The 22,662-nt window shown below is 30.9% G+C and overlaps 1 protein-coding gene across 2 annotated transcripts in view; it reads right to left on the bottom strand.

Moving 5' to 3' along the window:
- fz (frizzled class receptor) overlaps positions 1 to 22,662 on the bottom strand; it is a 389,662-nt gene that overhangs the window by 226,399 nt on the left and 140,601 nt on the right. For both annotated transcript variants that reach the window (XM_075304835.1, XM_075304836.1), the window contains exon 3: positions 15,979 to 16,098. In XM_075304835.1, coding sequence (XP_075160950.1) covers positions 15,979 to 16,098 — 120 coding nt within the window. The remainder of the gene's footprint in view (positions 1 to 15,978; positions 16,099 to 22,662) is intronic.

Raw genomic sequence — 22,662 nt, 5'->3', positions numbered from 1 at the left:
ATTTTGACAAAATTTTCTATAGAAATAAAATGTTGACAAAATTTTCTATAGAAATAAAATGTTGACAAAATTTTCTATAGAAGTACAATTTTGACAAAATGCTCTATAGAAATAAAATTTTGACAACATTTTCTATAGAAATAAAATTTTTACAATATTTTCTGTAAAAAGAAAAATTGACAAAATTTGTTATAGAAATAAAATTTTGAGAAAATTTTCTATAGAAATAAAATTTTGACAAAATTTGTTATAGAAATAAAATTTTGAGAAAATTTTCTATAGAAATAAAATTTTGAGAAAATTTTCTAGAGAAATAAAATTTTGAGTAAATTTTCTAGAGAAATAACATTTTGAGAAAATTTTCTATAGAAATAAAATTTTGAGAAAATTTTCTAGAGAAATAAAATTTTATATTACATGTTAGCCTGATACCGAAACAGGCAATTGACGTCCAAATGCATTATATCTAATTATACAATTATTTTTCGAGCTTTATGGACAGATATAGATTAAGGAACATGGTTAATAGAGCCATTGAAAAGAAAACGCCAGATACAAATCTATACACGCCTGGACTGTACATGTATTGTTTCAAATAGGTTAAAAACAGATTAAGAATTAATAAAATAGTACAAATTATTAAAATTTTGCCGAAAAAAATGCTAAATATTTTCTAGAAAAATTGCGAATTTTTGAAAATATTTGATGTCAAACGTTCAAGACAAGTGTTATAATGCACTAAAAATCATTAAAAAAAATTAAATTATTTATTCGTCAAAATATTGCAAAATTTTTTAATTTACATCGAAAATACTGAATTCGCATCACACCTTAAGGAATGATGCAAATTCAGTGTAACGGCTTTTGAAATGGTGGTCATCCGTCCTATGACAAGCCCATGTTAAAATCATCGCTTCTGCGTCAATTTTGCACCACTTGCGGATCCAAAAAGGACATTTTCACTCCATTTTTTGGCGACGCTTTTTTTGCTGGGAATGTATAGAAATAAAATGTTTACAAAATTTTCTATAGAAATAAAATGTTGACAAAATTTTCTATAGAAATAAAATTTTGACAAAATTTTCTATAGAAGTACAATTTTGACAAAATGCTCTATAGAAATAAAATTTTGATAAAATTTTCTATAGAAATAAAATCTTTACAATATTTTCTGTAAAAAGAAAAATTGACAAAATTTTTTATAGAAATAAAATTTTGAGAAAATTTTCTATAGAAATAAAATTTTGAGAAAATTTTCTATAGAAATAAAATTTTGAGAAAATTTTCTCTTGAAATAAAATTTTTAGAAAATTTTCTATAGAAATAAAATTTTGACAAAAAATTTTCTATAGAAATATAATTTTTACAAAATTTTCTATAGCACTAAAATATTGATAAAATTTTCTACAGAAATAAAATTTTGACAAAATTTTTTATAGAAATAAAATGTTGACAAAATTTTCTATAAAAATAAAATGTTGACAAAATTTTCTATAGAAGTACAATTTTGACAAAATGCTCTATAGAAATAAAATTTTGACAACATTTTCTATAGAAATAAAATTTTTACAATATTTTCTGTAAAAAGAAAAATTGACAAAATTTTTTATAGAAATAAAATTTTGAAAAAATTTTCTATAGAAATAAAATTTTGAGAAAATTTTCTATTGAAATAAAATTTTTAGAAAATTTTCTATAGAAATAAAATTTTGACAAAAATTTCTATAGAAATACAATTTTGAGAAAATTTCCTATGGAAATAAAATTTTGAGAAAATTTTCTATGGAAATAAAATTTTGACAAAATTTTCTATAGAAATAAAATTTTGAGAAAATTTTCTAGAGAAATAAAATTTTGAGAAAATTTTCTAGAGAAATAAAATTTTGAGAAAATTTTCTAGAGAAATAAAATTTTGAGAAAATTTTCTATAGAAATAAAATTTTGAGAAAATTTTCTATAGAAATAAAATTTTGAGAAAATTTTCTAGAGAAATAAAATTTTATATTACATGTTAGCCTGATACCGAAACATGCAATTGACGTCCAAATGCATTATATCTAATTATACAATTATTTTTCGAGCTTTATGGACAGATATAGATTAAGGAACATGGTTAATAGAGCCATTGAAAAGAAAACGCCAGATACAAATCTTTACACGCCTGGACTGTACATGTTTCGGTTCGGGCGAATGAACCTTTCCACAGTATATATCTGGCTGGGAGAGATAACTCAATTTTGGGCCCTTTATGCTAACTCCTTATGGAGAAAACATTTGGGAAATTTCCTCTTACAAATTGAATCATCTTTTCTCCCACTGTACATCATCTTTTCATATAACTTACAAGTCCCTTAATCTTATTTTTATTTCGTTTTGTTACATAGTAATGTAACAACACGAAATTTATTTTTAGAAAAGCTAATTTGTTAGAATTCACCTAAGTGGTGAACAGTCGAACAATGCTTATTGTTTCTACAGTCAACTACAACATATGACAATTAACAAAAACTGGTTTCCAGGATACAACAACAATTCTAACGCGTACATTAGTCGTGTTTTTCCTAGTTTTACGACGGGCTCATCGTTGCTTATTATATTACATGTTAGCCTGATACCGAAACAGAGAAAATTTTTGAGAAAATTTTCTAGAGAAATAAAATTTTGAGTAAATTTTCTAGAGAAAGAAAATTTTCTATAGAAATAAAATTTTGATATGATTTTCTATACATTATATAGAAAATTTGAATCAATATACACGAAAAAAAAACGAAATTTTGAATAAATTTTCTATCGAAATAAAATTTTGACAAGGTTTTCTGTAAAAATAAAATTTTGACAAGACTTTTTGTAGAAGAAAATTTTTGAAAAAAAATTTTCTATAGAAATAAAATTTTGACAAAAAGTTTTCTATAGAAATAAGATTTTGACAAAAAATTTTCTATAGAAATATAATTTTTACAAAATTTTCTATAGCACTAAAATATTGACAAAATTTTCTATAGAAATAAAATGTTGACAAAATTTTCAATAGAAATAAAATTTTGACAAAATTTTCTATAGAAATAAAATGTTGACAAAATTTTCTATAGAAATGAAATGTTCACAAAATTTTCTATAGAAATACAATTTTTACAATATTTTGTGTAAAAAGAAAAATTGACAAAATTTTCTATAGAAATAAAATTTTGACAAAATTTTCTATAGTAGTACAATTTTGACAAAATGTTTTATAGAAATAAAATGTTGGCAGAATTTTCTATAGAAATAAAATTTTGATCAAAATTTTCTTTGAATTCGATATCTTTAAAAAATTTCATTTTCGCATTTTTTGCATGTCTTAATGTACGTGTAAATTTGCTAGCTTATAGCTCTACGATTTTCTACAATTACATTAATTTTTCCTCCCACAACTCTAATAATGGTAGCAGCCATTATTCTACGTCCTTGCGGTTGTTTGTTTGTTTCTTCATTTCATAATAATGTCCATATGTCAATTAATCATATTTGCCTTTGAGTAAAATGGTGGCTTTTTCCTACAAATCGTCAAGAGATTTTCTTTTCTTCTTGCCACAGGGTATTGTGACAAATTTATTTATGTGATCATTACATTAGTTTCATAGGAATTTGTATAAGGATGGAAGGAAATATCTATAAATCTTTGGTGTTCATAAAATATGTTGTAGATTGTCCTTTTCTGTTTAAGGCTGGACTATAAATCCCCAATAGGTTTTATTTTTCCAATTTGTCTTACTATTCATGTTCACATAGGCACAAAAGAAACATAAAGACAGCTTTAAGCTCTGGTGGAAGATGAATACATTTGGTTACTTTATATACCATGGACCACCACAATATTCGAGTAAAAGAAAATTAAATTTAAGTTTATGTTAAAATTAAATTTAAAGTTATTTTTAATATATAATTAAAAGTAGAATTGAAATAGATTTTAAAATTAAAATTGAAAAATGAAATTAAATAAAATAAATTAAAATTGAAAATAAAAAAATAAAATTAAAAAATACATTATAATTAAAAATTAGAACCAAATTAAATTTAAATAAAAAAATTAAATTCAAATTCAAAGTTATATTAAAGTACAATTACAATTAAAATTTAATTTATTTCAAACATTAAAATTAAATTTTAATTAAATTAAAATTACAAATTGCAACAACCTGGTTGCTTCAACAAAAGAAAATAATCGAGTAGGTTCAGCGGTTAAAATTAGAAGAACCTAGAACCTACGTACCTCGTACAATTAAAATTAAAAAATAAACTTAAAACTAATTAGATTACAATTTAAATTAAATCAATATTGAAACTAAAACTAGACTTACAATTAAAATCAAATTCAAATTTAATTAAAGGGTGATACGGTCAAAATTTGGTCAATATAAACTTGACGTATTTCCGAGCTACTCGCACGCAAAGCTGGCAAAATCGCTAAAAGTTGTCAAATCAACCGTTACAAATGTAATTAAAGTGTTTGGGGAACGTTTGTCGACAGCCAGGATGTCTGGATCGGGGGAAAATCGAAAACCGGAAGCCGCTGAGACGACAAAGAGAGTTGCCGGTAGTTTCAAGCGAAACCCTAACCTCTCTCTCCGAGATGCCGCAAATAATCTGGGTGTATCGTCTACAACCGTGCATCGAGCCAAAAAACGAGCCGGACTAACGACTTACAAGAAGGTAGTGACTCCAAATCGCGATCATGAACAAAATACGACGGCCAAAGCGCGATCCCGGAGGCTGTACACGACGATGCTGACGAAGTTTGACTGCGTGGTAATGGACGACGAAACCTACGTCAAAGCTGACTACAAGCAACTTCCGGGACAGGAGTTTTATACGGCAAAAGGAAGGGGAAAGGTAGCAGATATTTTCAAGCACATAAAACTGTCAAAGTTCGCAAAGAAATATCTGGTTTGGCAAGCCATCTGTACATGTGGCTTGAAAAGCAGCATTTTCATAGCTTCCGGGACTGTCAACCAAGAAATTTAATTGAAAGAGTGTTTGAATAAACGTCTGCTGCCTTTCCTGAAGAAACACGGTTGTTCCGTACTGTTTTGGCCGGATTTGGCATCTTGCCATTACGGTAAAAAGGCCATGGAGTGGTACGCCGCCAACAACGTGCAGGTGGTTCCCAAGGACAAGAACCCTCTCAACACGCCAGAGCTCCGCCCAATTGAGAAATACTGGGCTATTGTCAAGCGGAATCTAAAGAAGACCAAAAAAACTGCTAAGGACGAGCAGCAGTTCAAGGCAAACTGGCTTTCTGCGGCGAAGAAGGTGGACAAGGTGGCTGTACAAAATCTGATGGCAGGTGTCAAGCGTGAGGCCCGGCAATTCGGATTTGGAAAAGCGAAAGCCTAACTGAATATTTTTCCTGAATTTTATACTAATTGAACTTGAAAAATAAATTTAATTTTATTTTTTAAATAAACGATTTTACCGATTTACACGCGTTTTCCATTGACCAAATTTTGACCGTATCACCCTTTAAAACCGAAAATTAGTTTAAATAAAATAAAATCGAACTAAATTAAATTAAAACTAAAATATTAAAGTAGATTGGATTAAAATTATAGAAAAATAAAAATCAAATCACATAAGGATATTTGGCCAAATTTTTCGAAAATGGGCCGACACATATATATGCGATTTATGTCTACATCTGAACCGATTTGAATACTATTTTGCAGGATCGGTTGACACTGTAGAGATTACCTTGTGCTAAATTTAAGTAAGATGGGTTAATAAATAGGGCTCTTACGGCCAAGTTTGGGCAAATCGGGCGATACATATATATGGGTATTATATCTAAATATAAACCGATTTCGTTGAACATTTTTGTTTGATATTACAGATGATTAGCTTGTGCTAAATTCAGTTAATAAATGAGGACATTATGGTCAAAACTAAGATTATTAGGGGGAAATTTTCGAAAGTCGGGCGATAAATATATTGGGAGCTATAACTAAATCTGAACCGATTTGGATGCTATTCTGCATGTTTGGTTGATACTATAGAAGATTACCTTGTACTAAATTTGAGCGAAGTCGGTTAATAAATAAGGCTATTATGATCATATTTTAGAAAATCTGGCGAAACATACATATGAGAGCTATATCCAAATCTGAACCGATTTCCATGAATTTTGGCACACTTTAAGGTAGATAAACTGGATTACATTGTGCAAAACTTGACGATGATCGGTTAGTACGATCGTAAATAAGATTAATATAAACCTATTTGGTGAAACCGGCCGATACATACACTGAAAAAAATATTTACGTGATATTAAGGATTACGCAACCTTAAGTTTTGGGATGCGAAATTTATAAAATATTAAGGACAAATTTCTTTAAAATAATGAAATTCTAATTAAAATAAAGTTTATAATCTTTGCTTCAAAATTTTTTTTCATTAAAGTTATGACACAAATTTTGTAAATTTGCATCCCTCCGTTAAAGTTACATGTCTTTGAACCAAGGCTAGTTTTCCTTAAGATAACAAAAAACACATTTTTGGTTTAAAGAAATTGTCCTTAAATTAACCGAAATATTGAAATTTTAAATTTAAGATAAAAACACTTCAAATATAGGCTAAGACTTATTTTGAGGATTTAGCGTCTTTGGTTTAAAGTTTTTTTGGAATTAAGAAAACATTTTTCACTTTGAAGTATCCAATATAATTTGGATTTTTAAACTGGCATTTATTTGTACGTGAGTACCTTAATTAATAAACCGCGAAAAGAGAATGAAAAATTTGATAAATGAGATCTGTATCCTAATTTTTATACCCTTCACCACTACTGTGGTACAGGGTATAATAAGTTTGTGCATTTGTATGTAACGCCAAGAAATAATTGTCGTAGACCCATCTTTTAGTATATCGATCGACTTAGAATTAAATTCTGAGTCGATTTAGCGATGTCCGTCTGTCTGTCTGTCTGTCCGTCCGTCTGTCTGTATATGTAATTTTGTGCACAAAGTACAGGTCGCAGTTTAAATCCGATCGTCCTCAAATTTGACATAACGTCTTTCTTCGGATAGAAGACAATTGCTAGTGATTTTGGAAAAAATCGGTTCAGATTTAGATATAGCTGCCATATATAGTTATCACCGATTTGATCATAATTCACGTATTTATGAACCGACGTTCTTCAAATTTTGTACATCTGAATGTTTTGTCAGTCCCGTAAAAACTGCCAAATATCAGCTAAATCGGTTCAGATTTATATATAGCTCCCATATATATCTTTCGTCCGATTTGGACTTATATGGCCCCAAAAGCGAGAGTTTTGTCCTGATTTGCTTCAAATTTTGCACAACGAGTACGTTTAATGGTATCGTTAATTGTGCCAAATTTAGTTGAAATCGGCTCAGATTTAGATATAACTCCCCTATATATCTTTCGTCCGATTTTGACTTATATGGCTTCAAAAGCCAGAGTTTTGCTCTGATTTGATTAAAATTTTGTACAAGGAGTATGTTTAATAGTATCGTTAATTGTGCCAAATTTAGTTGAAATCGGTTCGGATTTAGATATAGCTCCCATATATATCTTTCGACCGATTTGGACTTATATGGCCCCAAAAGCCAGAGTTTTGCACTGATTTGCTTCAAATTTTGCACAACAAGTACGTTTAATAGTATCGTTAAGTGTGCTTAATTTGGTTAAAATCAGTTCCGATTTAGATATAGCTCCCATATATATCTTTCGTCCGATTCGGATTTATATGGCCTCAAAAGCCAGAGTTTTGCCTTGAGTTGCTTGAAATTTTGCACAAAGAGTACGTTTTATAGTATCGTTAATTGTGCCAAATTTAGTTGAAATCGGTTCAGATTTATATATAGCTCCCATATATATCTTTCGACCGATTTGGACTTATATGGCCCCAAAAGCCAGAGTTTTGCCCTGATTTGCTTCAAATTTTGCACAACAAGTACGTTTAATAGTATCGTTAAGTGTGCTTAATTTGGTTAAAATCGGTTCCGATTTAGATATAGCTCCCATATATATCTTTCGTCCGATTCGGATTTATATGGCCTCAAAAGCCAGAGTTTTGCCCTGAGTTGCTTGAAATTTTGCACAAAGAGTACGTTTTATAGTATCGTTAATTGTGCAAAATTTAGTTGAAATCGGTTCAGATTTAGATATAGCTCCCATATATATCATTCGCCCGATTTGGTCTAATATGCCCACAGAGGCAAAAGTGCTACTCTGATTTACGTGAAATTTTGCAGAGGGAGTAGAATTGAACTTGAAACTTTGCACAGGCAGTAGAATTAAGGTTCTGCATATGGGTGTTTATTTTGGTTGAAATCGGTTCAGATTTTGATATAGCTCCCATATATATCTTTACGCCGCCAACAACGTCCACCTCAGCGCATTAGCCGACTTAAATGTAAAATCTATAAGTATTGCAGAACTCTGTACAGATCTGCTCAGATATACAGAATATATGTGTATGGATTCATATAGCATCCAACACATTGGACGGATTTGATATGCACGCAAAAAAATAATTCTTTCCTCCCAAACGAAATTTTAGACAAACAAAGTTCGTTTCTCATTTGCTTTTCGCTGTAAGGAAGTGTATTTGGAAGAAAAGTATATACTTTTTGTGATAAACGTTTATTCTTTTCCAGGATTTCATAAAGACAAACTCAAAAAAAAAACATTGTTTTCTTGCTAATTGCATTTTCCCTCACATCTTTCTCACATCCACGAGGTTTTTTAGTTCTTAGCACCTTTTCCTGTAATACCAACAATGAAGAAGAAATTATACGATTTTATAAATTTTAAAATTTTTTTTACCTTTCGCCTGGACGGAGAGTCGAACCGGGGACCATGCACTTTGTAAGCCAACACACTAACCACTGAGCTATGTACCTGTTATGGTCATCAATATATAAATATCCATATAAGTTATATTTATATCAAAGGCCTGCACAAGCCTATTCGAAGTAATCGATGTTCTAGTGAAGGCAATACACTCCACGAATACTTCGAATACTTCGATTAATGAATAAAACAAAACCACTGTAAAGCGATTACAGTGTCAAGCATTGCAGAGCCATAACATTCAAAAGGAATCGTTTTACAGTTCTTTTCAATATTTTGGTTTTGAAGTAATCGTCACGATACGAGTCAGTGTTGCCAATTTGGTGCTTTTAGCACCAAATTTAGTGCTTGTTGATTTCTAAAAAGCACCAAATTGCCTTTTTGGTGCCTTTTCAAAAAAAGCACCAACTTGGTGCTTTCTGGCATTTTCATTTAGTGCTTTTGGTGCTTTTTTATTTTGAACAGTATTAAGTTTAATTGATACAAAAATTTTGATTAGACTTTCAAGAGCCGAAGAAACTCAAATTTATTGCCAAATGTAGAATTTCATTGTTATGAAGTTGGTATTGATTATTTTTTAATTAATATTGTTATTTAGGATATTCTGTAGGAAAGTCGAGCGATGAGTGTCGAATTTTCGAATTTGGTAAAGATGTCATTAAAAACGTTTGTATTAAATTCACAAAAGCACGCACAACTGAAATAAGACTCCTTCCATATATTAATATAGACTCCTTCCATATATTAATATTTTGAAAGTTGAAAAACATCACTGAACAAAATGAATTGGACGAAAGCATTAAAACTGATCAAAGTGTATACTTGAATAGCGGTTCATAATGGTGAGTACTAAGTTCGAGTTTTGCCGCTAAAGGCCGGTATGCACCTCCAGCGAAATTTTCGGTAGCAAAAATTTATTTAAGTCTACAACAAAAAAAAAAACAGGGCTGTGTACACAAATTTTAAACCAGCTAATCGCTTTTAAAAATTGTTAATATATGTTCCAAATATTCCTTAAATAAATTGTTTATTATTTACAGACCCTGTTATTTTCATTAGAGGTGCGTACCAGCTTACGAAATTGAACGCTACCGACAATTTCGTTAGTATAAATAGCAATGCATTTCTTATGGGAATGAAATTTTTCGCTAGAGGTGCATACCGGCCTTAAGCTGGTACGCACCTCTAATGAAATTAACAGGGTTGTCAAAAGAATATTTTGGTAGCAAACATTTAATTTATTACAATCATTGTGTGCGTAAAAGTTTTAAAAGGTCTGTAAATAATAAACAATTTTTTGAGGAATATTTGGAACATATATTAACAATTTTTAAAAGCGATTAGGTAGTTTAAAATTTGTGTACACAGCCCTGTTTTTTTGTTGTAGACTTAAATAAATTTTTGCTACCGAAAATTTCGCTAGAGGTGCATACCGGCCTTAAAGTGAAAACTATATCAGTAAAAAAGGCATAAAATTATGCATATTTGCTGCAAATTTTATTATAACTTGATGGGGAATAGCCAAAAGCAAATTTTCACAAAGTTTGTATTCCTTAAAATGAATTATTAAAGAAATTGTAATTGTCAAAAAATGACTATTTTAGCAGCTAAACTCGATCTTAATACCCACCTTAACTTCTTAAAATTCAATTCACAAAAGTTCTATAATGGGTACATCTTCGGAAGTTTTTTTTTTTTTTTTTTTTTTAGTAGAGCATTTAAGTTTCAATTTTGTGGTGGAAGGTGGTGTGTTAGAATTTATAATATATTTTTGGTGCTTTTTGGCCTTGGGGAGTTGGCAACACTGATACGAGTAAATCAAAACATTTTTAGTGAAGATAGAATACTTTGCATTAGCAACGACGAAACTTCGTATGAGACACGAAGTAACTATCAAACAAAAGCCAAACACAATCGTCGATCAGTTGATTGGCAGAAGTCAATGAATGCAGGCTGTGAGCGGGTCTGTGCTTTTTATTGTATGTGCCAACAATAAACAAAATAGGAGTGGTGTGTATGTGTGTGTAGCATACTATTATAGTTGAGAAAACGAAATAACTTCATCTACACAGAAATGGAAATTATAAAACGAATGCATTTGGAATTCCGATTACATTCGAATACTTCAAAACATTGTTGGGTGCTTGCTTTACTGGGTTCTATTTGTTTTGGTTCACAATGTGCAAGGTTTCTATTTCACTCGTTTGAGAAATAGACACTGAAGTTACTACTCGAATTGTGTGGCGTGTGCTTGAAGTATTCGCTTGTGTATTCGTTGCAGAGGTTTGATTTATATAGCATAGCTTGCGGCGCCCACGAACCGAATAAACAAAGTTTATTTAACAGAAACAAACATTTAGTTTGGCACCGTGGAGCAGTGGTTGCTACGTCCGACTTGCATGCCAAGGGTCGTGGATTCGATCCCTGCTTCGACCAAAGTTTTTTTTTGTTTTTTTTTTTTATTTACATATATTCCAGATATGTTCGGAAGATTCCGAAAAAATGTTCATTATTACATTGTAGTATATTAAATTTTGAACTGTAAAATGTGTCTTATTAAAGACTAAAAGTCAGAAAAGAACAGTGTTTGATGTAAACGAAATGGATTGCGTTGTTGTTTCAAAAATAACTTTTTTTATTGAAAAAATAAAAATTTTGTAACAAACGAATTTTTTTGGTGATAAAAGTTTAAAATTTTCGAAGCAATTCAAAAAACTCTAACAAAAGAAAAACGTTTTTGGTACACGTTTTCCAAACGTTTTTTTTCTTTGCGTGTGGTATCGAAAATGTGGACTTACAAAGTGGTCAAGGGTATAAAATAGTCGGCCCGCCCGACTTTAGACTTTCCTTACTTGGTTTTTTTTTTAATTTTTTTTTTAAAGCCAGATAGGTCGCTAAAAAATTTCTTTATTTTAAAGAAGCCGCATCTTTGGCTTGGAATCAATACCAAAATCCTTAAGGGAAGGTCAAAATCTTTGGACCCAAGTAAACTTTTTTTTAGTGTATATATGGGGGTTATAACTAAATTTGATCGGATTTTTTCTAAAATCAATAGCGATTGTCCTTGTGTCCTTTCATCAAAATCAGTTAACAATTGCGACCGGAATCCTGCGAACAACAAATACTTGGATAGACAGACGGACGGATACCAAGGGCTGGATCCACTCAGGAGGTTATTCTGAGTCGATCGGTATATATTTTACGGGGTCTAAAGTCAATATATCTGACCAATTTTTGGTTTAGGATATAAAAATCACGTTAAAATTAAAAAATTAAATTAAATTCCATTTAAAATATCCAATTAAAACTAAAATGAAAATAAGAAAGTTGAAATTAAAATTAAAATTGAAATTAAATTTAAATTGAAACTAAAATTAATATTGAAATTAAAAGTGAAATTAACATTAAAATGAAAATTGAAATTAAATTTAAATTTCGATTAACATTAAAATTCATAAAAATCAAAAAAAAATTATTGTGGAGGCAAATAAATTTTGCCTAATAAAAAAGACCCATATAGACACATTTTCCTTGAGCCTGATTTTTCATTCATTCATTCTTTTGGTAGGAAGGATAAAGCAAATTCAAGTTGACTTTTCTATGCATTTGTTTTTGGTTTTCGTCCCAAGAGTATTCTCTTCGATGGGCATTGCTAATGTTGGTGATAACTTCCGTTGTGGCTTACTGGCATCATACTATGGATGATGACGACCCTGATGATGCCATGACATGTCACATTGCTTAGCAGTGGCTTTTGAAATGGAATATGACGTCTAATAATTCCATTCAAATTAACGTCCAGAGATTGTCAGTTGTGTACTTAACATTATTTTTAATTATAATTGCAGCAACAGAAGGCTGGTGGCTGGTGGCAATGACGAAAATCAGTGAATGTATTATTTAAGTGCTACGGATTTACTAAGAATGTGGCTTGTGTATGTATTTTCTGTTGCTAAGGGAGAACCCTAAATATTTTATTAAATTAAAATTGTTTTATTTAAATTTTTTTTTTAATTTGATTTTACTATTTACTTTTTTACTTTTAATTTAAATAAAAAAAAAGTTTTTGATTATTAACTTAAATTTTTTCATGATACTTTTGACTTTGTCAAACAGCAAACATTTGTGCCGTAGGTAGACTTCTTTTCGCCCACTGTATATGGTAGCAATCAAGGGGCATCTATCTGCCCATGACACCAGCAAAATTTACAAAGTCTCGTAGAGCCAATACATGCAATATGCCATTAAGGGCATGTATACCTTTATGGTATTCACAAATGCATTTTTCATTGAATTTTTTCAACATGTACTCTAGGTTTCTATACCCAGACTAGAAAAAAACAAGTATATACGGCCGTAAGTTCGGCCAGGCCGAAGCTTATGTACCCTCCATCATGGATTGCTTAGAAACTTCTTCTAAACACTGCCATCCACAATCGAATGACCTAAGTTGCGGTAACGCTTGCCGATGGCAAGGTATCTTAAAACCTCCTAACACCATCTTCTAAATTGTATGTAAGTCCATACGTGGTATATATTAAATCAAAAAAGATCGATCCAATACGTATATAATTCAGTTTGAAAAAGTAGAAATAAAATTTTAACAAAATTTTCGATAGAAATAAAATTTTCACAAAATTTTCTATAGAAATAAAAATTTTGACAAAATTTTCTATAGAAAGAAAATTTTGACAAAAATTTCTACAGATATAAAATTTTAAAAAAATTTTCTATAGAAATAAAATCTTGGTAGATTATTTTTGGCTCGAGTGGCAACCATGATTATGAACCGAATAAAATTTGAACAAAATTTTCTATAGAAATAAAATTTTGACAAAATTTTTTATAGAAATAAAATTCTGACAATGATGAAAATTTTATTATGAAACGAATAAAATTTTAACAAAATTTTCTCTAGAAATAAAATTTTGACAAAATTTTCTATAGAAATAAAAATTCGGTAGATTATTTTTGGCTCTAGTGGCAACCATGATTATGAACCGATATGGACCAATTTTTGTGTCATTGGACCAATTTTGGTATGGTTGTTAGCGACAATATACTAACACCACGTTCCTAATTTGAACCGGATCGGATGAATTTTGCTCCAAGAGGCTCCGGAGGTCAAATCTGGAGAACGTTTTATATGGGGGCTATATATAATTATGGACCGATATGGACCAATTCTGCCACGGTTGTTAAAGATCATATACTAACACCATGTTCCAAATTACAACCGGATTGGATGAAATTTGCTTCTGTTGGAGACTTCGCAAGCCAAATCTGGGGATCGGTTTATATGGGGGCTATATATAATTATGAACCGATGTGGACCAATTTTTGCATGGTTGTTAGAGACCATATACCAATAAAATGTACCAAATTTCAGGCGGATCGGATGAAATTTGCTTCTCTTTGAGGCTCCGCAACCCAAATCTGGGGATCGGTTTATATGGGCGCTATATATAATTATGGACCGATGTGGACCAATTTTTGCATGGTTTTTAGAGACCATATACCAACATCATGTACCAAATTTCAGCCGGATCGGATGAAATTTGCTTCTCTTTGAGTCTCCGCAAGCCAAATCTGAGATCGGTTTATATGGGGGCTATATATAATTATGGACCGATGTGGACCAATTTTTGCATGATTGTTAGAGACCATATACCAACACCATGTACCAAATTTCAGCCGGATCGGATGAAATATGCTTCTCTTAGAGGCTCCACAAGCGAAATCTGGAGATCGGTTTATATGGGGGCTATATATAATTAAGGACCGATATGGACCAATTTTTGCGTGGTTGTTAGAGACCATATACCAACATCATGTACCAAATTTCAGCCGGATCGGATGAAATTTTCTTCTCTTTGAGGCTCGGCAAGCCAAATCTGGGGATCGGTTTATATGGGGGCTATATATAATTATGGAGGGTATATACTAACACCATGTTCCAAATTACAACCGGATTGGATGAAATTTGCTTCTGTTGGAGACTTCGCAAGCCAAATCTGGGGATCGGTTTATATGGGGGCTATATATAATTATGAACCGATGTGGACCAATTTTTGCATGGTTGTTAGAGACCATATACCAATAAAATGTACCAAATTTCAGGCGGATCGGATGAAATTTGCTTCTCTTTGAGGCTCCGCAACCCAAATCTGGGGATCGGTTTATATGGGCGCTATATATAATTATGGACCGATGTGGACCAATTTTTGCATGGTTTTTAGAGACCATATACCAACATCATGTACCAAATTTCAGCCGGATCGGATGAAATTTGCTTCTCTTTGAGTCTCCGCAAGCCAAATCTGAGATCGGTTTATATGGGGGCTATATATAATTATGGACCGATGTGGACCAATTTTTGCATGATTGTTAGAGACCATATACCAACACCATGTACCAAATTTCAGCCGGATCGGATGAAATATGCTTCTCTTAGAGGCTCCACAAGCGAAATCTGGAGATCGGTTTATATGGGGGCTATATATAATTAAGGACCGATATGGACCAATTTTTGCGTGGTTGTTAGAGACCATATACCAACATCATGTACCAAATTTCAGCCGGATCGGATGAAATTTTCTTCTCTTTGAGGCTCGGCAAGCCAAATCTGGGGATCGGTTTATATGGGGGCTATATATAATTATGGACCGATGTGGACCAATTTTTGCATGGTTGTTAGAGACCATATACCAACACCATATACCAAATTTCAGCCGGATCGGATGAAATATGCTTCTTTTAGAGGCTCCACAAACCAAATCTGAGGGTCCCTTTATATGGGGGCTATACGTAAAAGTGGACCGATATGGCCCATTTTCAATACCATCCGACCTACATCGATAACAACTACTTGTGCCAAGTTTCAAGTCGATAGCTTGTTTCGTTCGGAAGTTAGCGTGATTTCAACAGATGGACGGACGGACGGACGGACGGACGGACATGCTTAGATCGACTCAGAATTTCACCACGACCCAGAATATATATACTTTATGGGGTCTTAGAGCAATATTTCGATGTGTTACAAACGGAATGACAAAGTTAATATACCCCCATCCTATGATGGAGGGTATAAAAAATTAAATACTATGGCATATTTGAAATATCACTTACCGTAAACAAACAACTGGCAACGCATACCGCTGCCCAAGAGCCCACCCAATAGCGTAGGACAGTACGCTCTTCTTCCTGGAAGAACATGGCATGGCAAGGAGCTCCACAATCGCGTTTTTCCTGAAAATAAAACGTAAAACGTAAATTGAAATCAAAATCAAAAAGTAAAACATATTAAATATTTCGCAGTTTGAAATACGAATTTTCCGCTTGAGGTCACATTCATTTCCTACTAAATGTGAATTCTAAGGCCCATCGTTTATTCACTATAGAGATATGAGAATAACGCAGCCAAGTAAAAAAAACTGAAATTGAAATTCCATAGAGGCCACAGGTTAATAAATAATTCACCAAGCAACCCCTACCAGTGCATTTCTTCGTTAGTAAGGAATTTGCAAAACAACTCTTGTCTTTGGAAAATACCTGAACGGGTAAATCTCGATTAATGTGGTATCAATTAAGAGGTAACTCATAATATTTCTATAGAAATAAAATTTTAACAAAAATTTTTATAGAAATAAAATTTTGAAAAGAAATGTATTTTTCATAGAAATAAAATTTTGGAAAAAAATTTAATAGAAATAAAATTTTGGCCAAACATTTTTAGAAATAAAGTTTTGACAAAATTTTCTATACACTGTTAGAAAAATATGTTTTTCATATGTTCCGATATAAACCAAATGTGTTTCGGGCACAATTTTAAAACACAATATATTTAAGTGCAAACATGTAATGTTCCTAAACTAACACTAAATGTTTGGGACATCTATGTTAATATGTTAGAATATATTATGTTTGGGGCATGAATGTTGCATAAAAATCATATGTGTGAATGCAAAGGGCACTCTTTTTAGAGTTGGGACAGTAAAATGAAATAAGGAGGAAATAGTGAAAAATTACACAGTAAAATGTATAAAAACAAAGTTTAGTTCCTCTTTATTAATAAGTAGTCCACGAGGAGTTGACGGACACCTTCAAATGTAAAAGCGGGCATTAAGTTCGGGTTTTGCAGCTAAAACAATTTAAAAAGTTTATTTTCTTTAAAATGAATTATTAAAGAAAAATAAAAGGCATTTTAGAGCGATGGTGTTAAATGCTAGTAAAAAACTGTTCACGCCTAAATAAATTTATGTTTATATTATAAAATTATTTATGTATGTTTATACTCGACTCCACGCTCTTCTTTTGTTAGAGTTTTTAAATTCCTTCCAAATTTTAAAGTTTTGTACCAAAACAGTTTTTTTACAAAATTGTTATTTTTGCAATAAAAAAATAATATTTTATCCAAAAATCAGTCAATTTCGTTTATATCAAGCACTGTTACTGACTATAAATCTTTAATAACCCACATTTCGAAGTTTCATTATAAAAATTTAATATAGTATAAATATAAATGTGTAAATTAAAAAAAAAAAAAAACCAAAAGTGTTCGGTCGGAGCAGGGATTGAACCCACGACCCTTTGCATGCAAGGCAGACATGCTAACCACTGCTCCACGTGGCAAACAAATGTATGTTTCTGTTAAATAATGTTATGTTTGCATGGGTTCGTGGGCGCTGCAAACTATGCTATATAAACGATAATTATCTACAGGTGACTATAACAGCTACGTAGTCCAGTGGATAGTGTGTTGGCTTACAAACTATATGGTCCTCGGTTCGATTCTCCGTGCAGGCGAAAGGTAAAATTTAAAAAAATTATAAAAGTGAATAATTTCTTCGACATTATTTGTGTTACAGAAAAAGGTGCCAATAACTAAAATATTTCGTGGAAGTGAATATTACGAGTATGTTAGGCAATGAGCACAATCGTCTTTGGGAAAAATTCTTCCAAGCATATAATATTTTTGGGCTCAAAATGCTTCCAAACATATAATATGTTCACATAAAACAAACATATTAATGTTTCAGCAGTATCCAATAATATATGTGCTTCCTGCAAAATATGTTTGGAACATATGTTAAAGAAGCGATTTTTTTTTTTGAGGGTGTAGAAATAAAATTTTGAGAAAATTTTCTATAGAAATAACATTTTGAGAAAATTTTTTATAGAAATAAAATTTTGAGAAAATTTTCTATAGAAATAAAATTTTTTTCCTTTCATTCGTTTTTTTATTGTTGGTTTTTGTTCTTTAATCATTGTTGTTGTTTTTTGATTTCAGCTTAAAACCATACATTGACTAAACTACAAGTGTAGCTTAACCAACAGAGGAAAGGAATGTTTGTCAAATTTATTTGGGCAAAGCCCTATAGACTGCGAGATGGTTGGATGGACGCACGTTTCGGAATTACCACATTCCACATCAGCATCCTCTACTTGCAGCAAAACTATCAACCAATTATCAGAATAAATTCAGGCAGTTCATTAAACCCAATAATAAACCACACTTGAACCCTCCGAAAAAAGGCTTTACATTGATAGCCGGCTTATGCCGAAATAAATTCGTACAAACATCTCTCTTTTCCTTTGCCACCATCAAATCATCGATTTGAGTCCATCCAACCATTTTGCAGTCTATAGGGCTTTGCCCAAATAAATTTGACAAACATTCCTTTCCTCTGTTGGTTAAGCTATGTATGGTTTTAAGTTGAAATCAAAAAAACAACAACAATGAAATAAAATTTTGAGAAAATTTTCTATAGAAATTTTATTTTTGACAAAATTTTATTTTTATAGTAATACAATTTTCACAAAATTTTCTGTAGAAATAAAATTTTGACAAAATTTTCTATAGAAATAAAATTTTGACAAAATTTTCTATAGAAATAAAATTTTGACAAAATTTTCTATAGAAATAAAATTTTGACAAAATTTTCTATAGAAATAAAATTTTGACAAAATTTTCTATAGAAATAAAATTTTGACAAAATTTTCTACAGAAATAAAATTTTGACAAAATTTTCTACAGAAATAAAATTTTGACAAAATTTTCTATAAAATTACATTTGGACAAATTTTTCTATAGAAATAATCCTTTTACAAAATTTTCTATAGAAATAAAATTTTGAGAAAATTTTCTATAGAAACAAAATTTTCTATAGAAATTTTATTTTTGACAAAATTTTCTATAGAAATACAATTTTGACAAAATTTTCTATAGAAATAAAATTTTGACAAAATTTCCTATAGAAACAAAATTTTGACAAAATTTGTTATGGAAGTAGTTTTTTTTTTGACAAAATTTTCTAAGAAATAAATTTTTAATAAAATTTTCTATAGAAATAAAATTTGGGCGAAAGTTTCTATAGAAATAAAATTCTGACAAAATTTTCTATAGAAATAAAATTTTGACAAAATTTTCTATGAAATTACATTATGACAAATTTTTCTATAGAAATAATCTTTTGACAAAATTTTCTATAGAAATAAAATTTTGACAAAATTTCCTATAAAATTACATTTTAACAAATTTTTCTATAGAAACAATCTTTTGAAAAATTTTTCTAAGAAATAAATTTTGTCAAAATGTTATTTTTATAGAAAATTTTGTCAACATTTTATTACTATAAAAATAAAATTTTTTAAAAATTATATTTCTACACACAAAAATTTTTTTTCTGATTCAATCACGAAATTAATTGATCCAATTAATTTTTTAATTGAAATTTCTTCAATCACAGAAATGATAGTATCAATTAAAAAATTAATTGAAGGTCAATTAAACAATTAATTGATCCAATTAAAAAATTAATTGATACTATTAATTTTTGTGATTGATGTTTGTTTCAATTAAAAAGTTTGTTGAATCAATTAAATTATTAATTGAATATTTTTTAAAATTCAATTAAAATTTTAATTGGAAAAATGTTCGTGAAATTTTTTTCTGTGTATAGAAACAAAATTTTGACAGAACTTTCTATAGAAATATAATTTTTAAAAATTTTTATTTTTATAGTAATAAAATGTTGACAAAATTTTCTGTAAAAATAACGTTTTGACAAATTTTTCTATAGAAATAATCTATTGACAAAATTTTCTAAGAAAAAAATTTTTAACAAAATTCTTAATAGGAACAAAATTTTGACAAAATTTTCTATAGAAATAAAATTTTGACAAAATTTCCTATAGAAATAAAATTTTGACAAAAATGTTCTTTAGAAATAAAATTGTGAAAAAATTTTCCTTAGAAATCAAATTTTGAGAAAATTTTCTATAGAAACAAAATTTTGACAGAATTTTCTATAGAAATATAATTTTAAAAAATTTTTATTTTTATAGTAATAAAATGTTGACAAAATTTTCTATAAAAATAACATTTTGACAAATTTTTCTATAGAAATAATCTTTTGACAAAATTTTCAAAGAAATACATTTTTAACAAAATTCTCTATAGAAACAAAATTCGGACAAAATTTTCTATAGAATTAAAATTTTGACAAAATTTTCTATAGAAATATAATTTTGACAAAATTTTGTATAGAAATAAAATTTTGACAAATGTTTCTTTAGACATAAAATTTTGATAATATTTTCTGTTTGGGTCGAGTGGCAAACGTGTTCCAACCCCAAATGACCGCCTCTGTGGAGGTCTACCTGTAATAACTTGTTAAAATATAAAATTCCCTAGAAGTTTTGCAAATATATTACGCTTTTATTTTTGTAAGTTCCTTCTAAAAATTTTCCAATTTCCATAGTGACTGTGTTTTGGAGGTCTACCTGTATGTGTGAAATATGAATGTGCTTAGTTTATATTCATTTCTTTTTCTTTTATCAAAAGTCCTTTTATTCTTTTTTACCAGTAGGTAAGGGCAGTGCAAGCGGACACAAGAGCTCATTAAAATTTCAAATTTTCCATTTTCTTCCTTTTTCAATCTGAAAGAAACCCATCTTTGTTCCGAATGATAACATTAATACGAAAGACTTGGCTAGAAAAGAAAAGTGAAGACAACAAAAAACAACAAACCAAGGGTAAACTAAATCTACAAAAGTAGGAAGGTGGTATCATCTAATGAAAGCAAACTCAAATGTATTTCTGCTACCTATGGGAGTAAATGTGGGCATAAAGAACCACCATTGGGATAGACGGAATCATCATAAAACCGTAACGATATCCACCCCCCCCCCCCCCCCCCATTAACACCATAATCAGGCGGAGATATGGAAAGAATTAAGATAGACGACAGGCGTTTTTGTAAACACCAAAAAAGAAGATAGACCTTTAAATGATATCTCGGGCTCTGGTTTACGCACTCCAGACAGAACAATAAAAACCAAATTAAAGATTTTTTACTGGCTGCTTTTTTTGTTTGAAGAAAAGTAAACGAAGATTTTTTGTCATAAAATTTAGTTTTTCAAGGGATTTTTTCTAAGTCTAAGAGTTTTTGTTTACGCATGGGAGAGAAATGAAAAGCGAACTGGTATCAGATGTGATAACCATAATGGCCATAAATAATGACGGGCATGGTGAGAATATCCAGTTCAGGATTATGTGGTATTGAGACATTGATAATCTAGACCATAGTCAGAGATTTGATAATGATGGTAATAAAAAATAGGAATAACGACGCCCCAGCAACGGTGGTGGGGAGCCCCCTTGATATAATGCCTTCCACTCAAAGGGTCATGGGATTTATATCAATTTCGACCAAACACAAAAATGTTTTTTGCGGGATATTATTCCCGCACATAATAATACTCGATCGATAATAACTTTTCACTTTTCGCTCTTGGGGTTTTTCTGCACCTCGGTACCGTTTCCGCATTACTTCGAAGTGGAACCCCACGTGGGTGCTAGACCATTTCAGCTTTTCGATGTGTCCATCTCTTTCTGTGGTCACATACCATAGTGTATGTAGCTCTTATGTTGTCAAGGTCGATATTCTTCATCCTCAATATGACTTCGCAATACTTCGCGATAATGTTCCAATGCCGTTTGTCTGTCGTCCATTTTTCAATCAGGTTCCGCTTATCTATTTCGCCTTCGTAGAAGCAATATGGACTATGACATTTGACCCTCTTATGCAAATAGATTCGAAAGTATCAGTGTTCAGATAGCATCTGTGCTATGTAGTAGTTCACGTCCCGGCATAAATCTCGCTGTCCACCTGCCGTATATATCTATCGTTCTTGCCACTGTTGCATAATCTCTCCGTTTTTAGTTTCTGTCTTTCAGAAACTTTTTATTATCCATCTGAGGTACCCCGGGATTTCAAAATTATGCACCAATGCTTGTAAGACGTCCGCCCATCTGAGACTATTAAAAACATTTTTACGTCTAGGGTTGCAAGTAGAACGATAAGTCTGCTATGATGGCTGCTCCTCTGGGTATCTAGAGCCACGTCCATTACATCTCTAAGTGCTCCCATTGTAGATTTTCCTGAGCGGAACCCGTGTTGTCTGTGAAAGAGTCCACCTCTTATCTGGATCGCTTGCCTTGGCTTGATAAGCCTTTCCAGGAGTTTGCCAGCTGTGATAAGCATACATGGGGTCCTGTATGAGGATGGTTCGCGTGGGCCTTCTTTTCCTTTAAGTACTAGTTTCTGCTCTTTCCAGGTTTCGGAGAAAATTCTATCTGCTATGCACGAACGTGAAGAAGAACTTCGGACCGATGTTCTGCTATCTTCTTTAGTATTTCCGCCGGTATCTCAACAGATCCAGGAGCCTTGAGCCCCCAATAAAATATAACTGAAGCATTAAAATCGACTCCACAATAAAATAAGGGCTCATTTTTGATTTACAAAAATT

This window comes from Haematobia irritans, chromosome 4, assembly GCF_050003625.1.
Source record: "Haematobia irritans isolate KBUSLIRL chromosome 4, ASM5000362v1, whole genome shotgun sequence".
Lineage (NCBI taxonomy): Eukaryota > Metazoa > Arthropoda > Insecta > Diptera > Muscidae > Haematobia > Haematobia irritans.
This window is presented reverse-complemented; position numbering and strand designations above follow the sequence as displayed.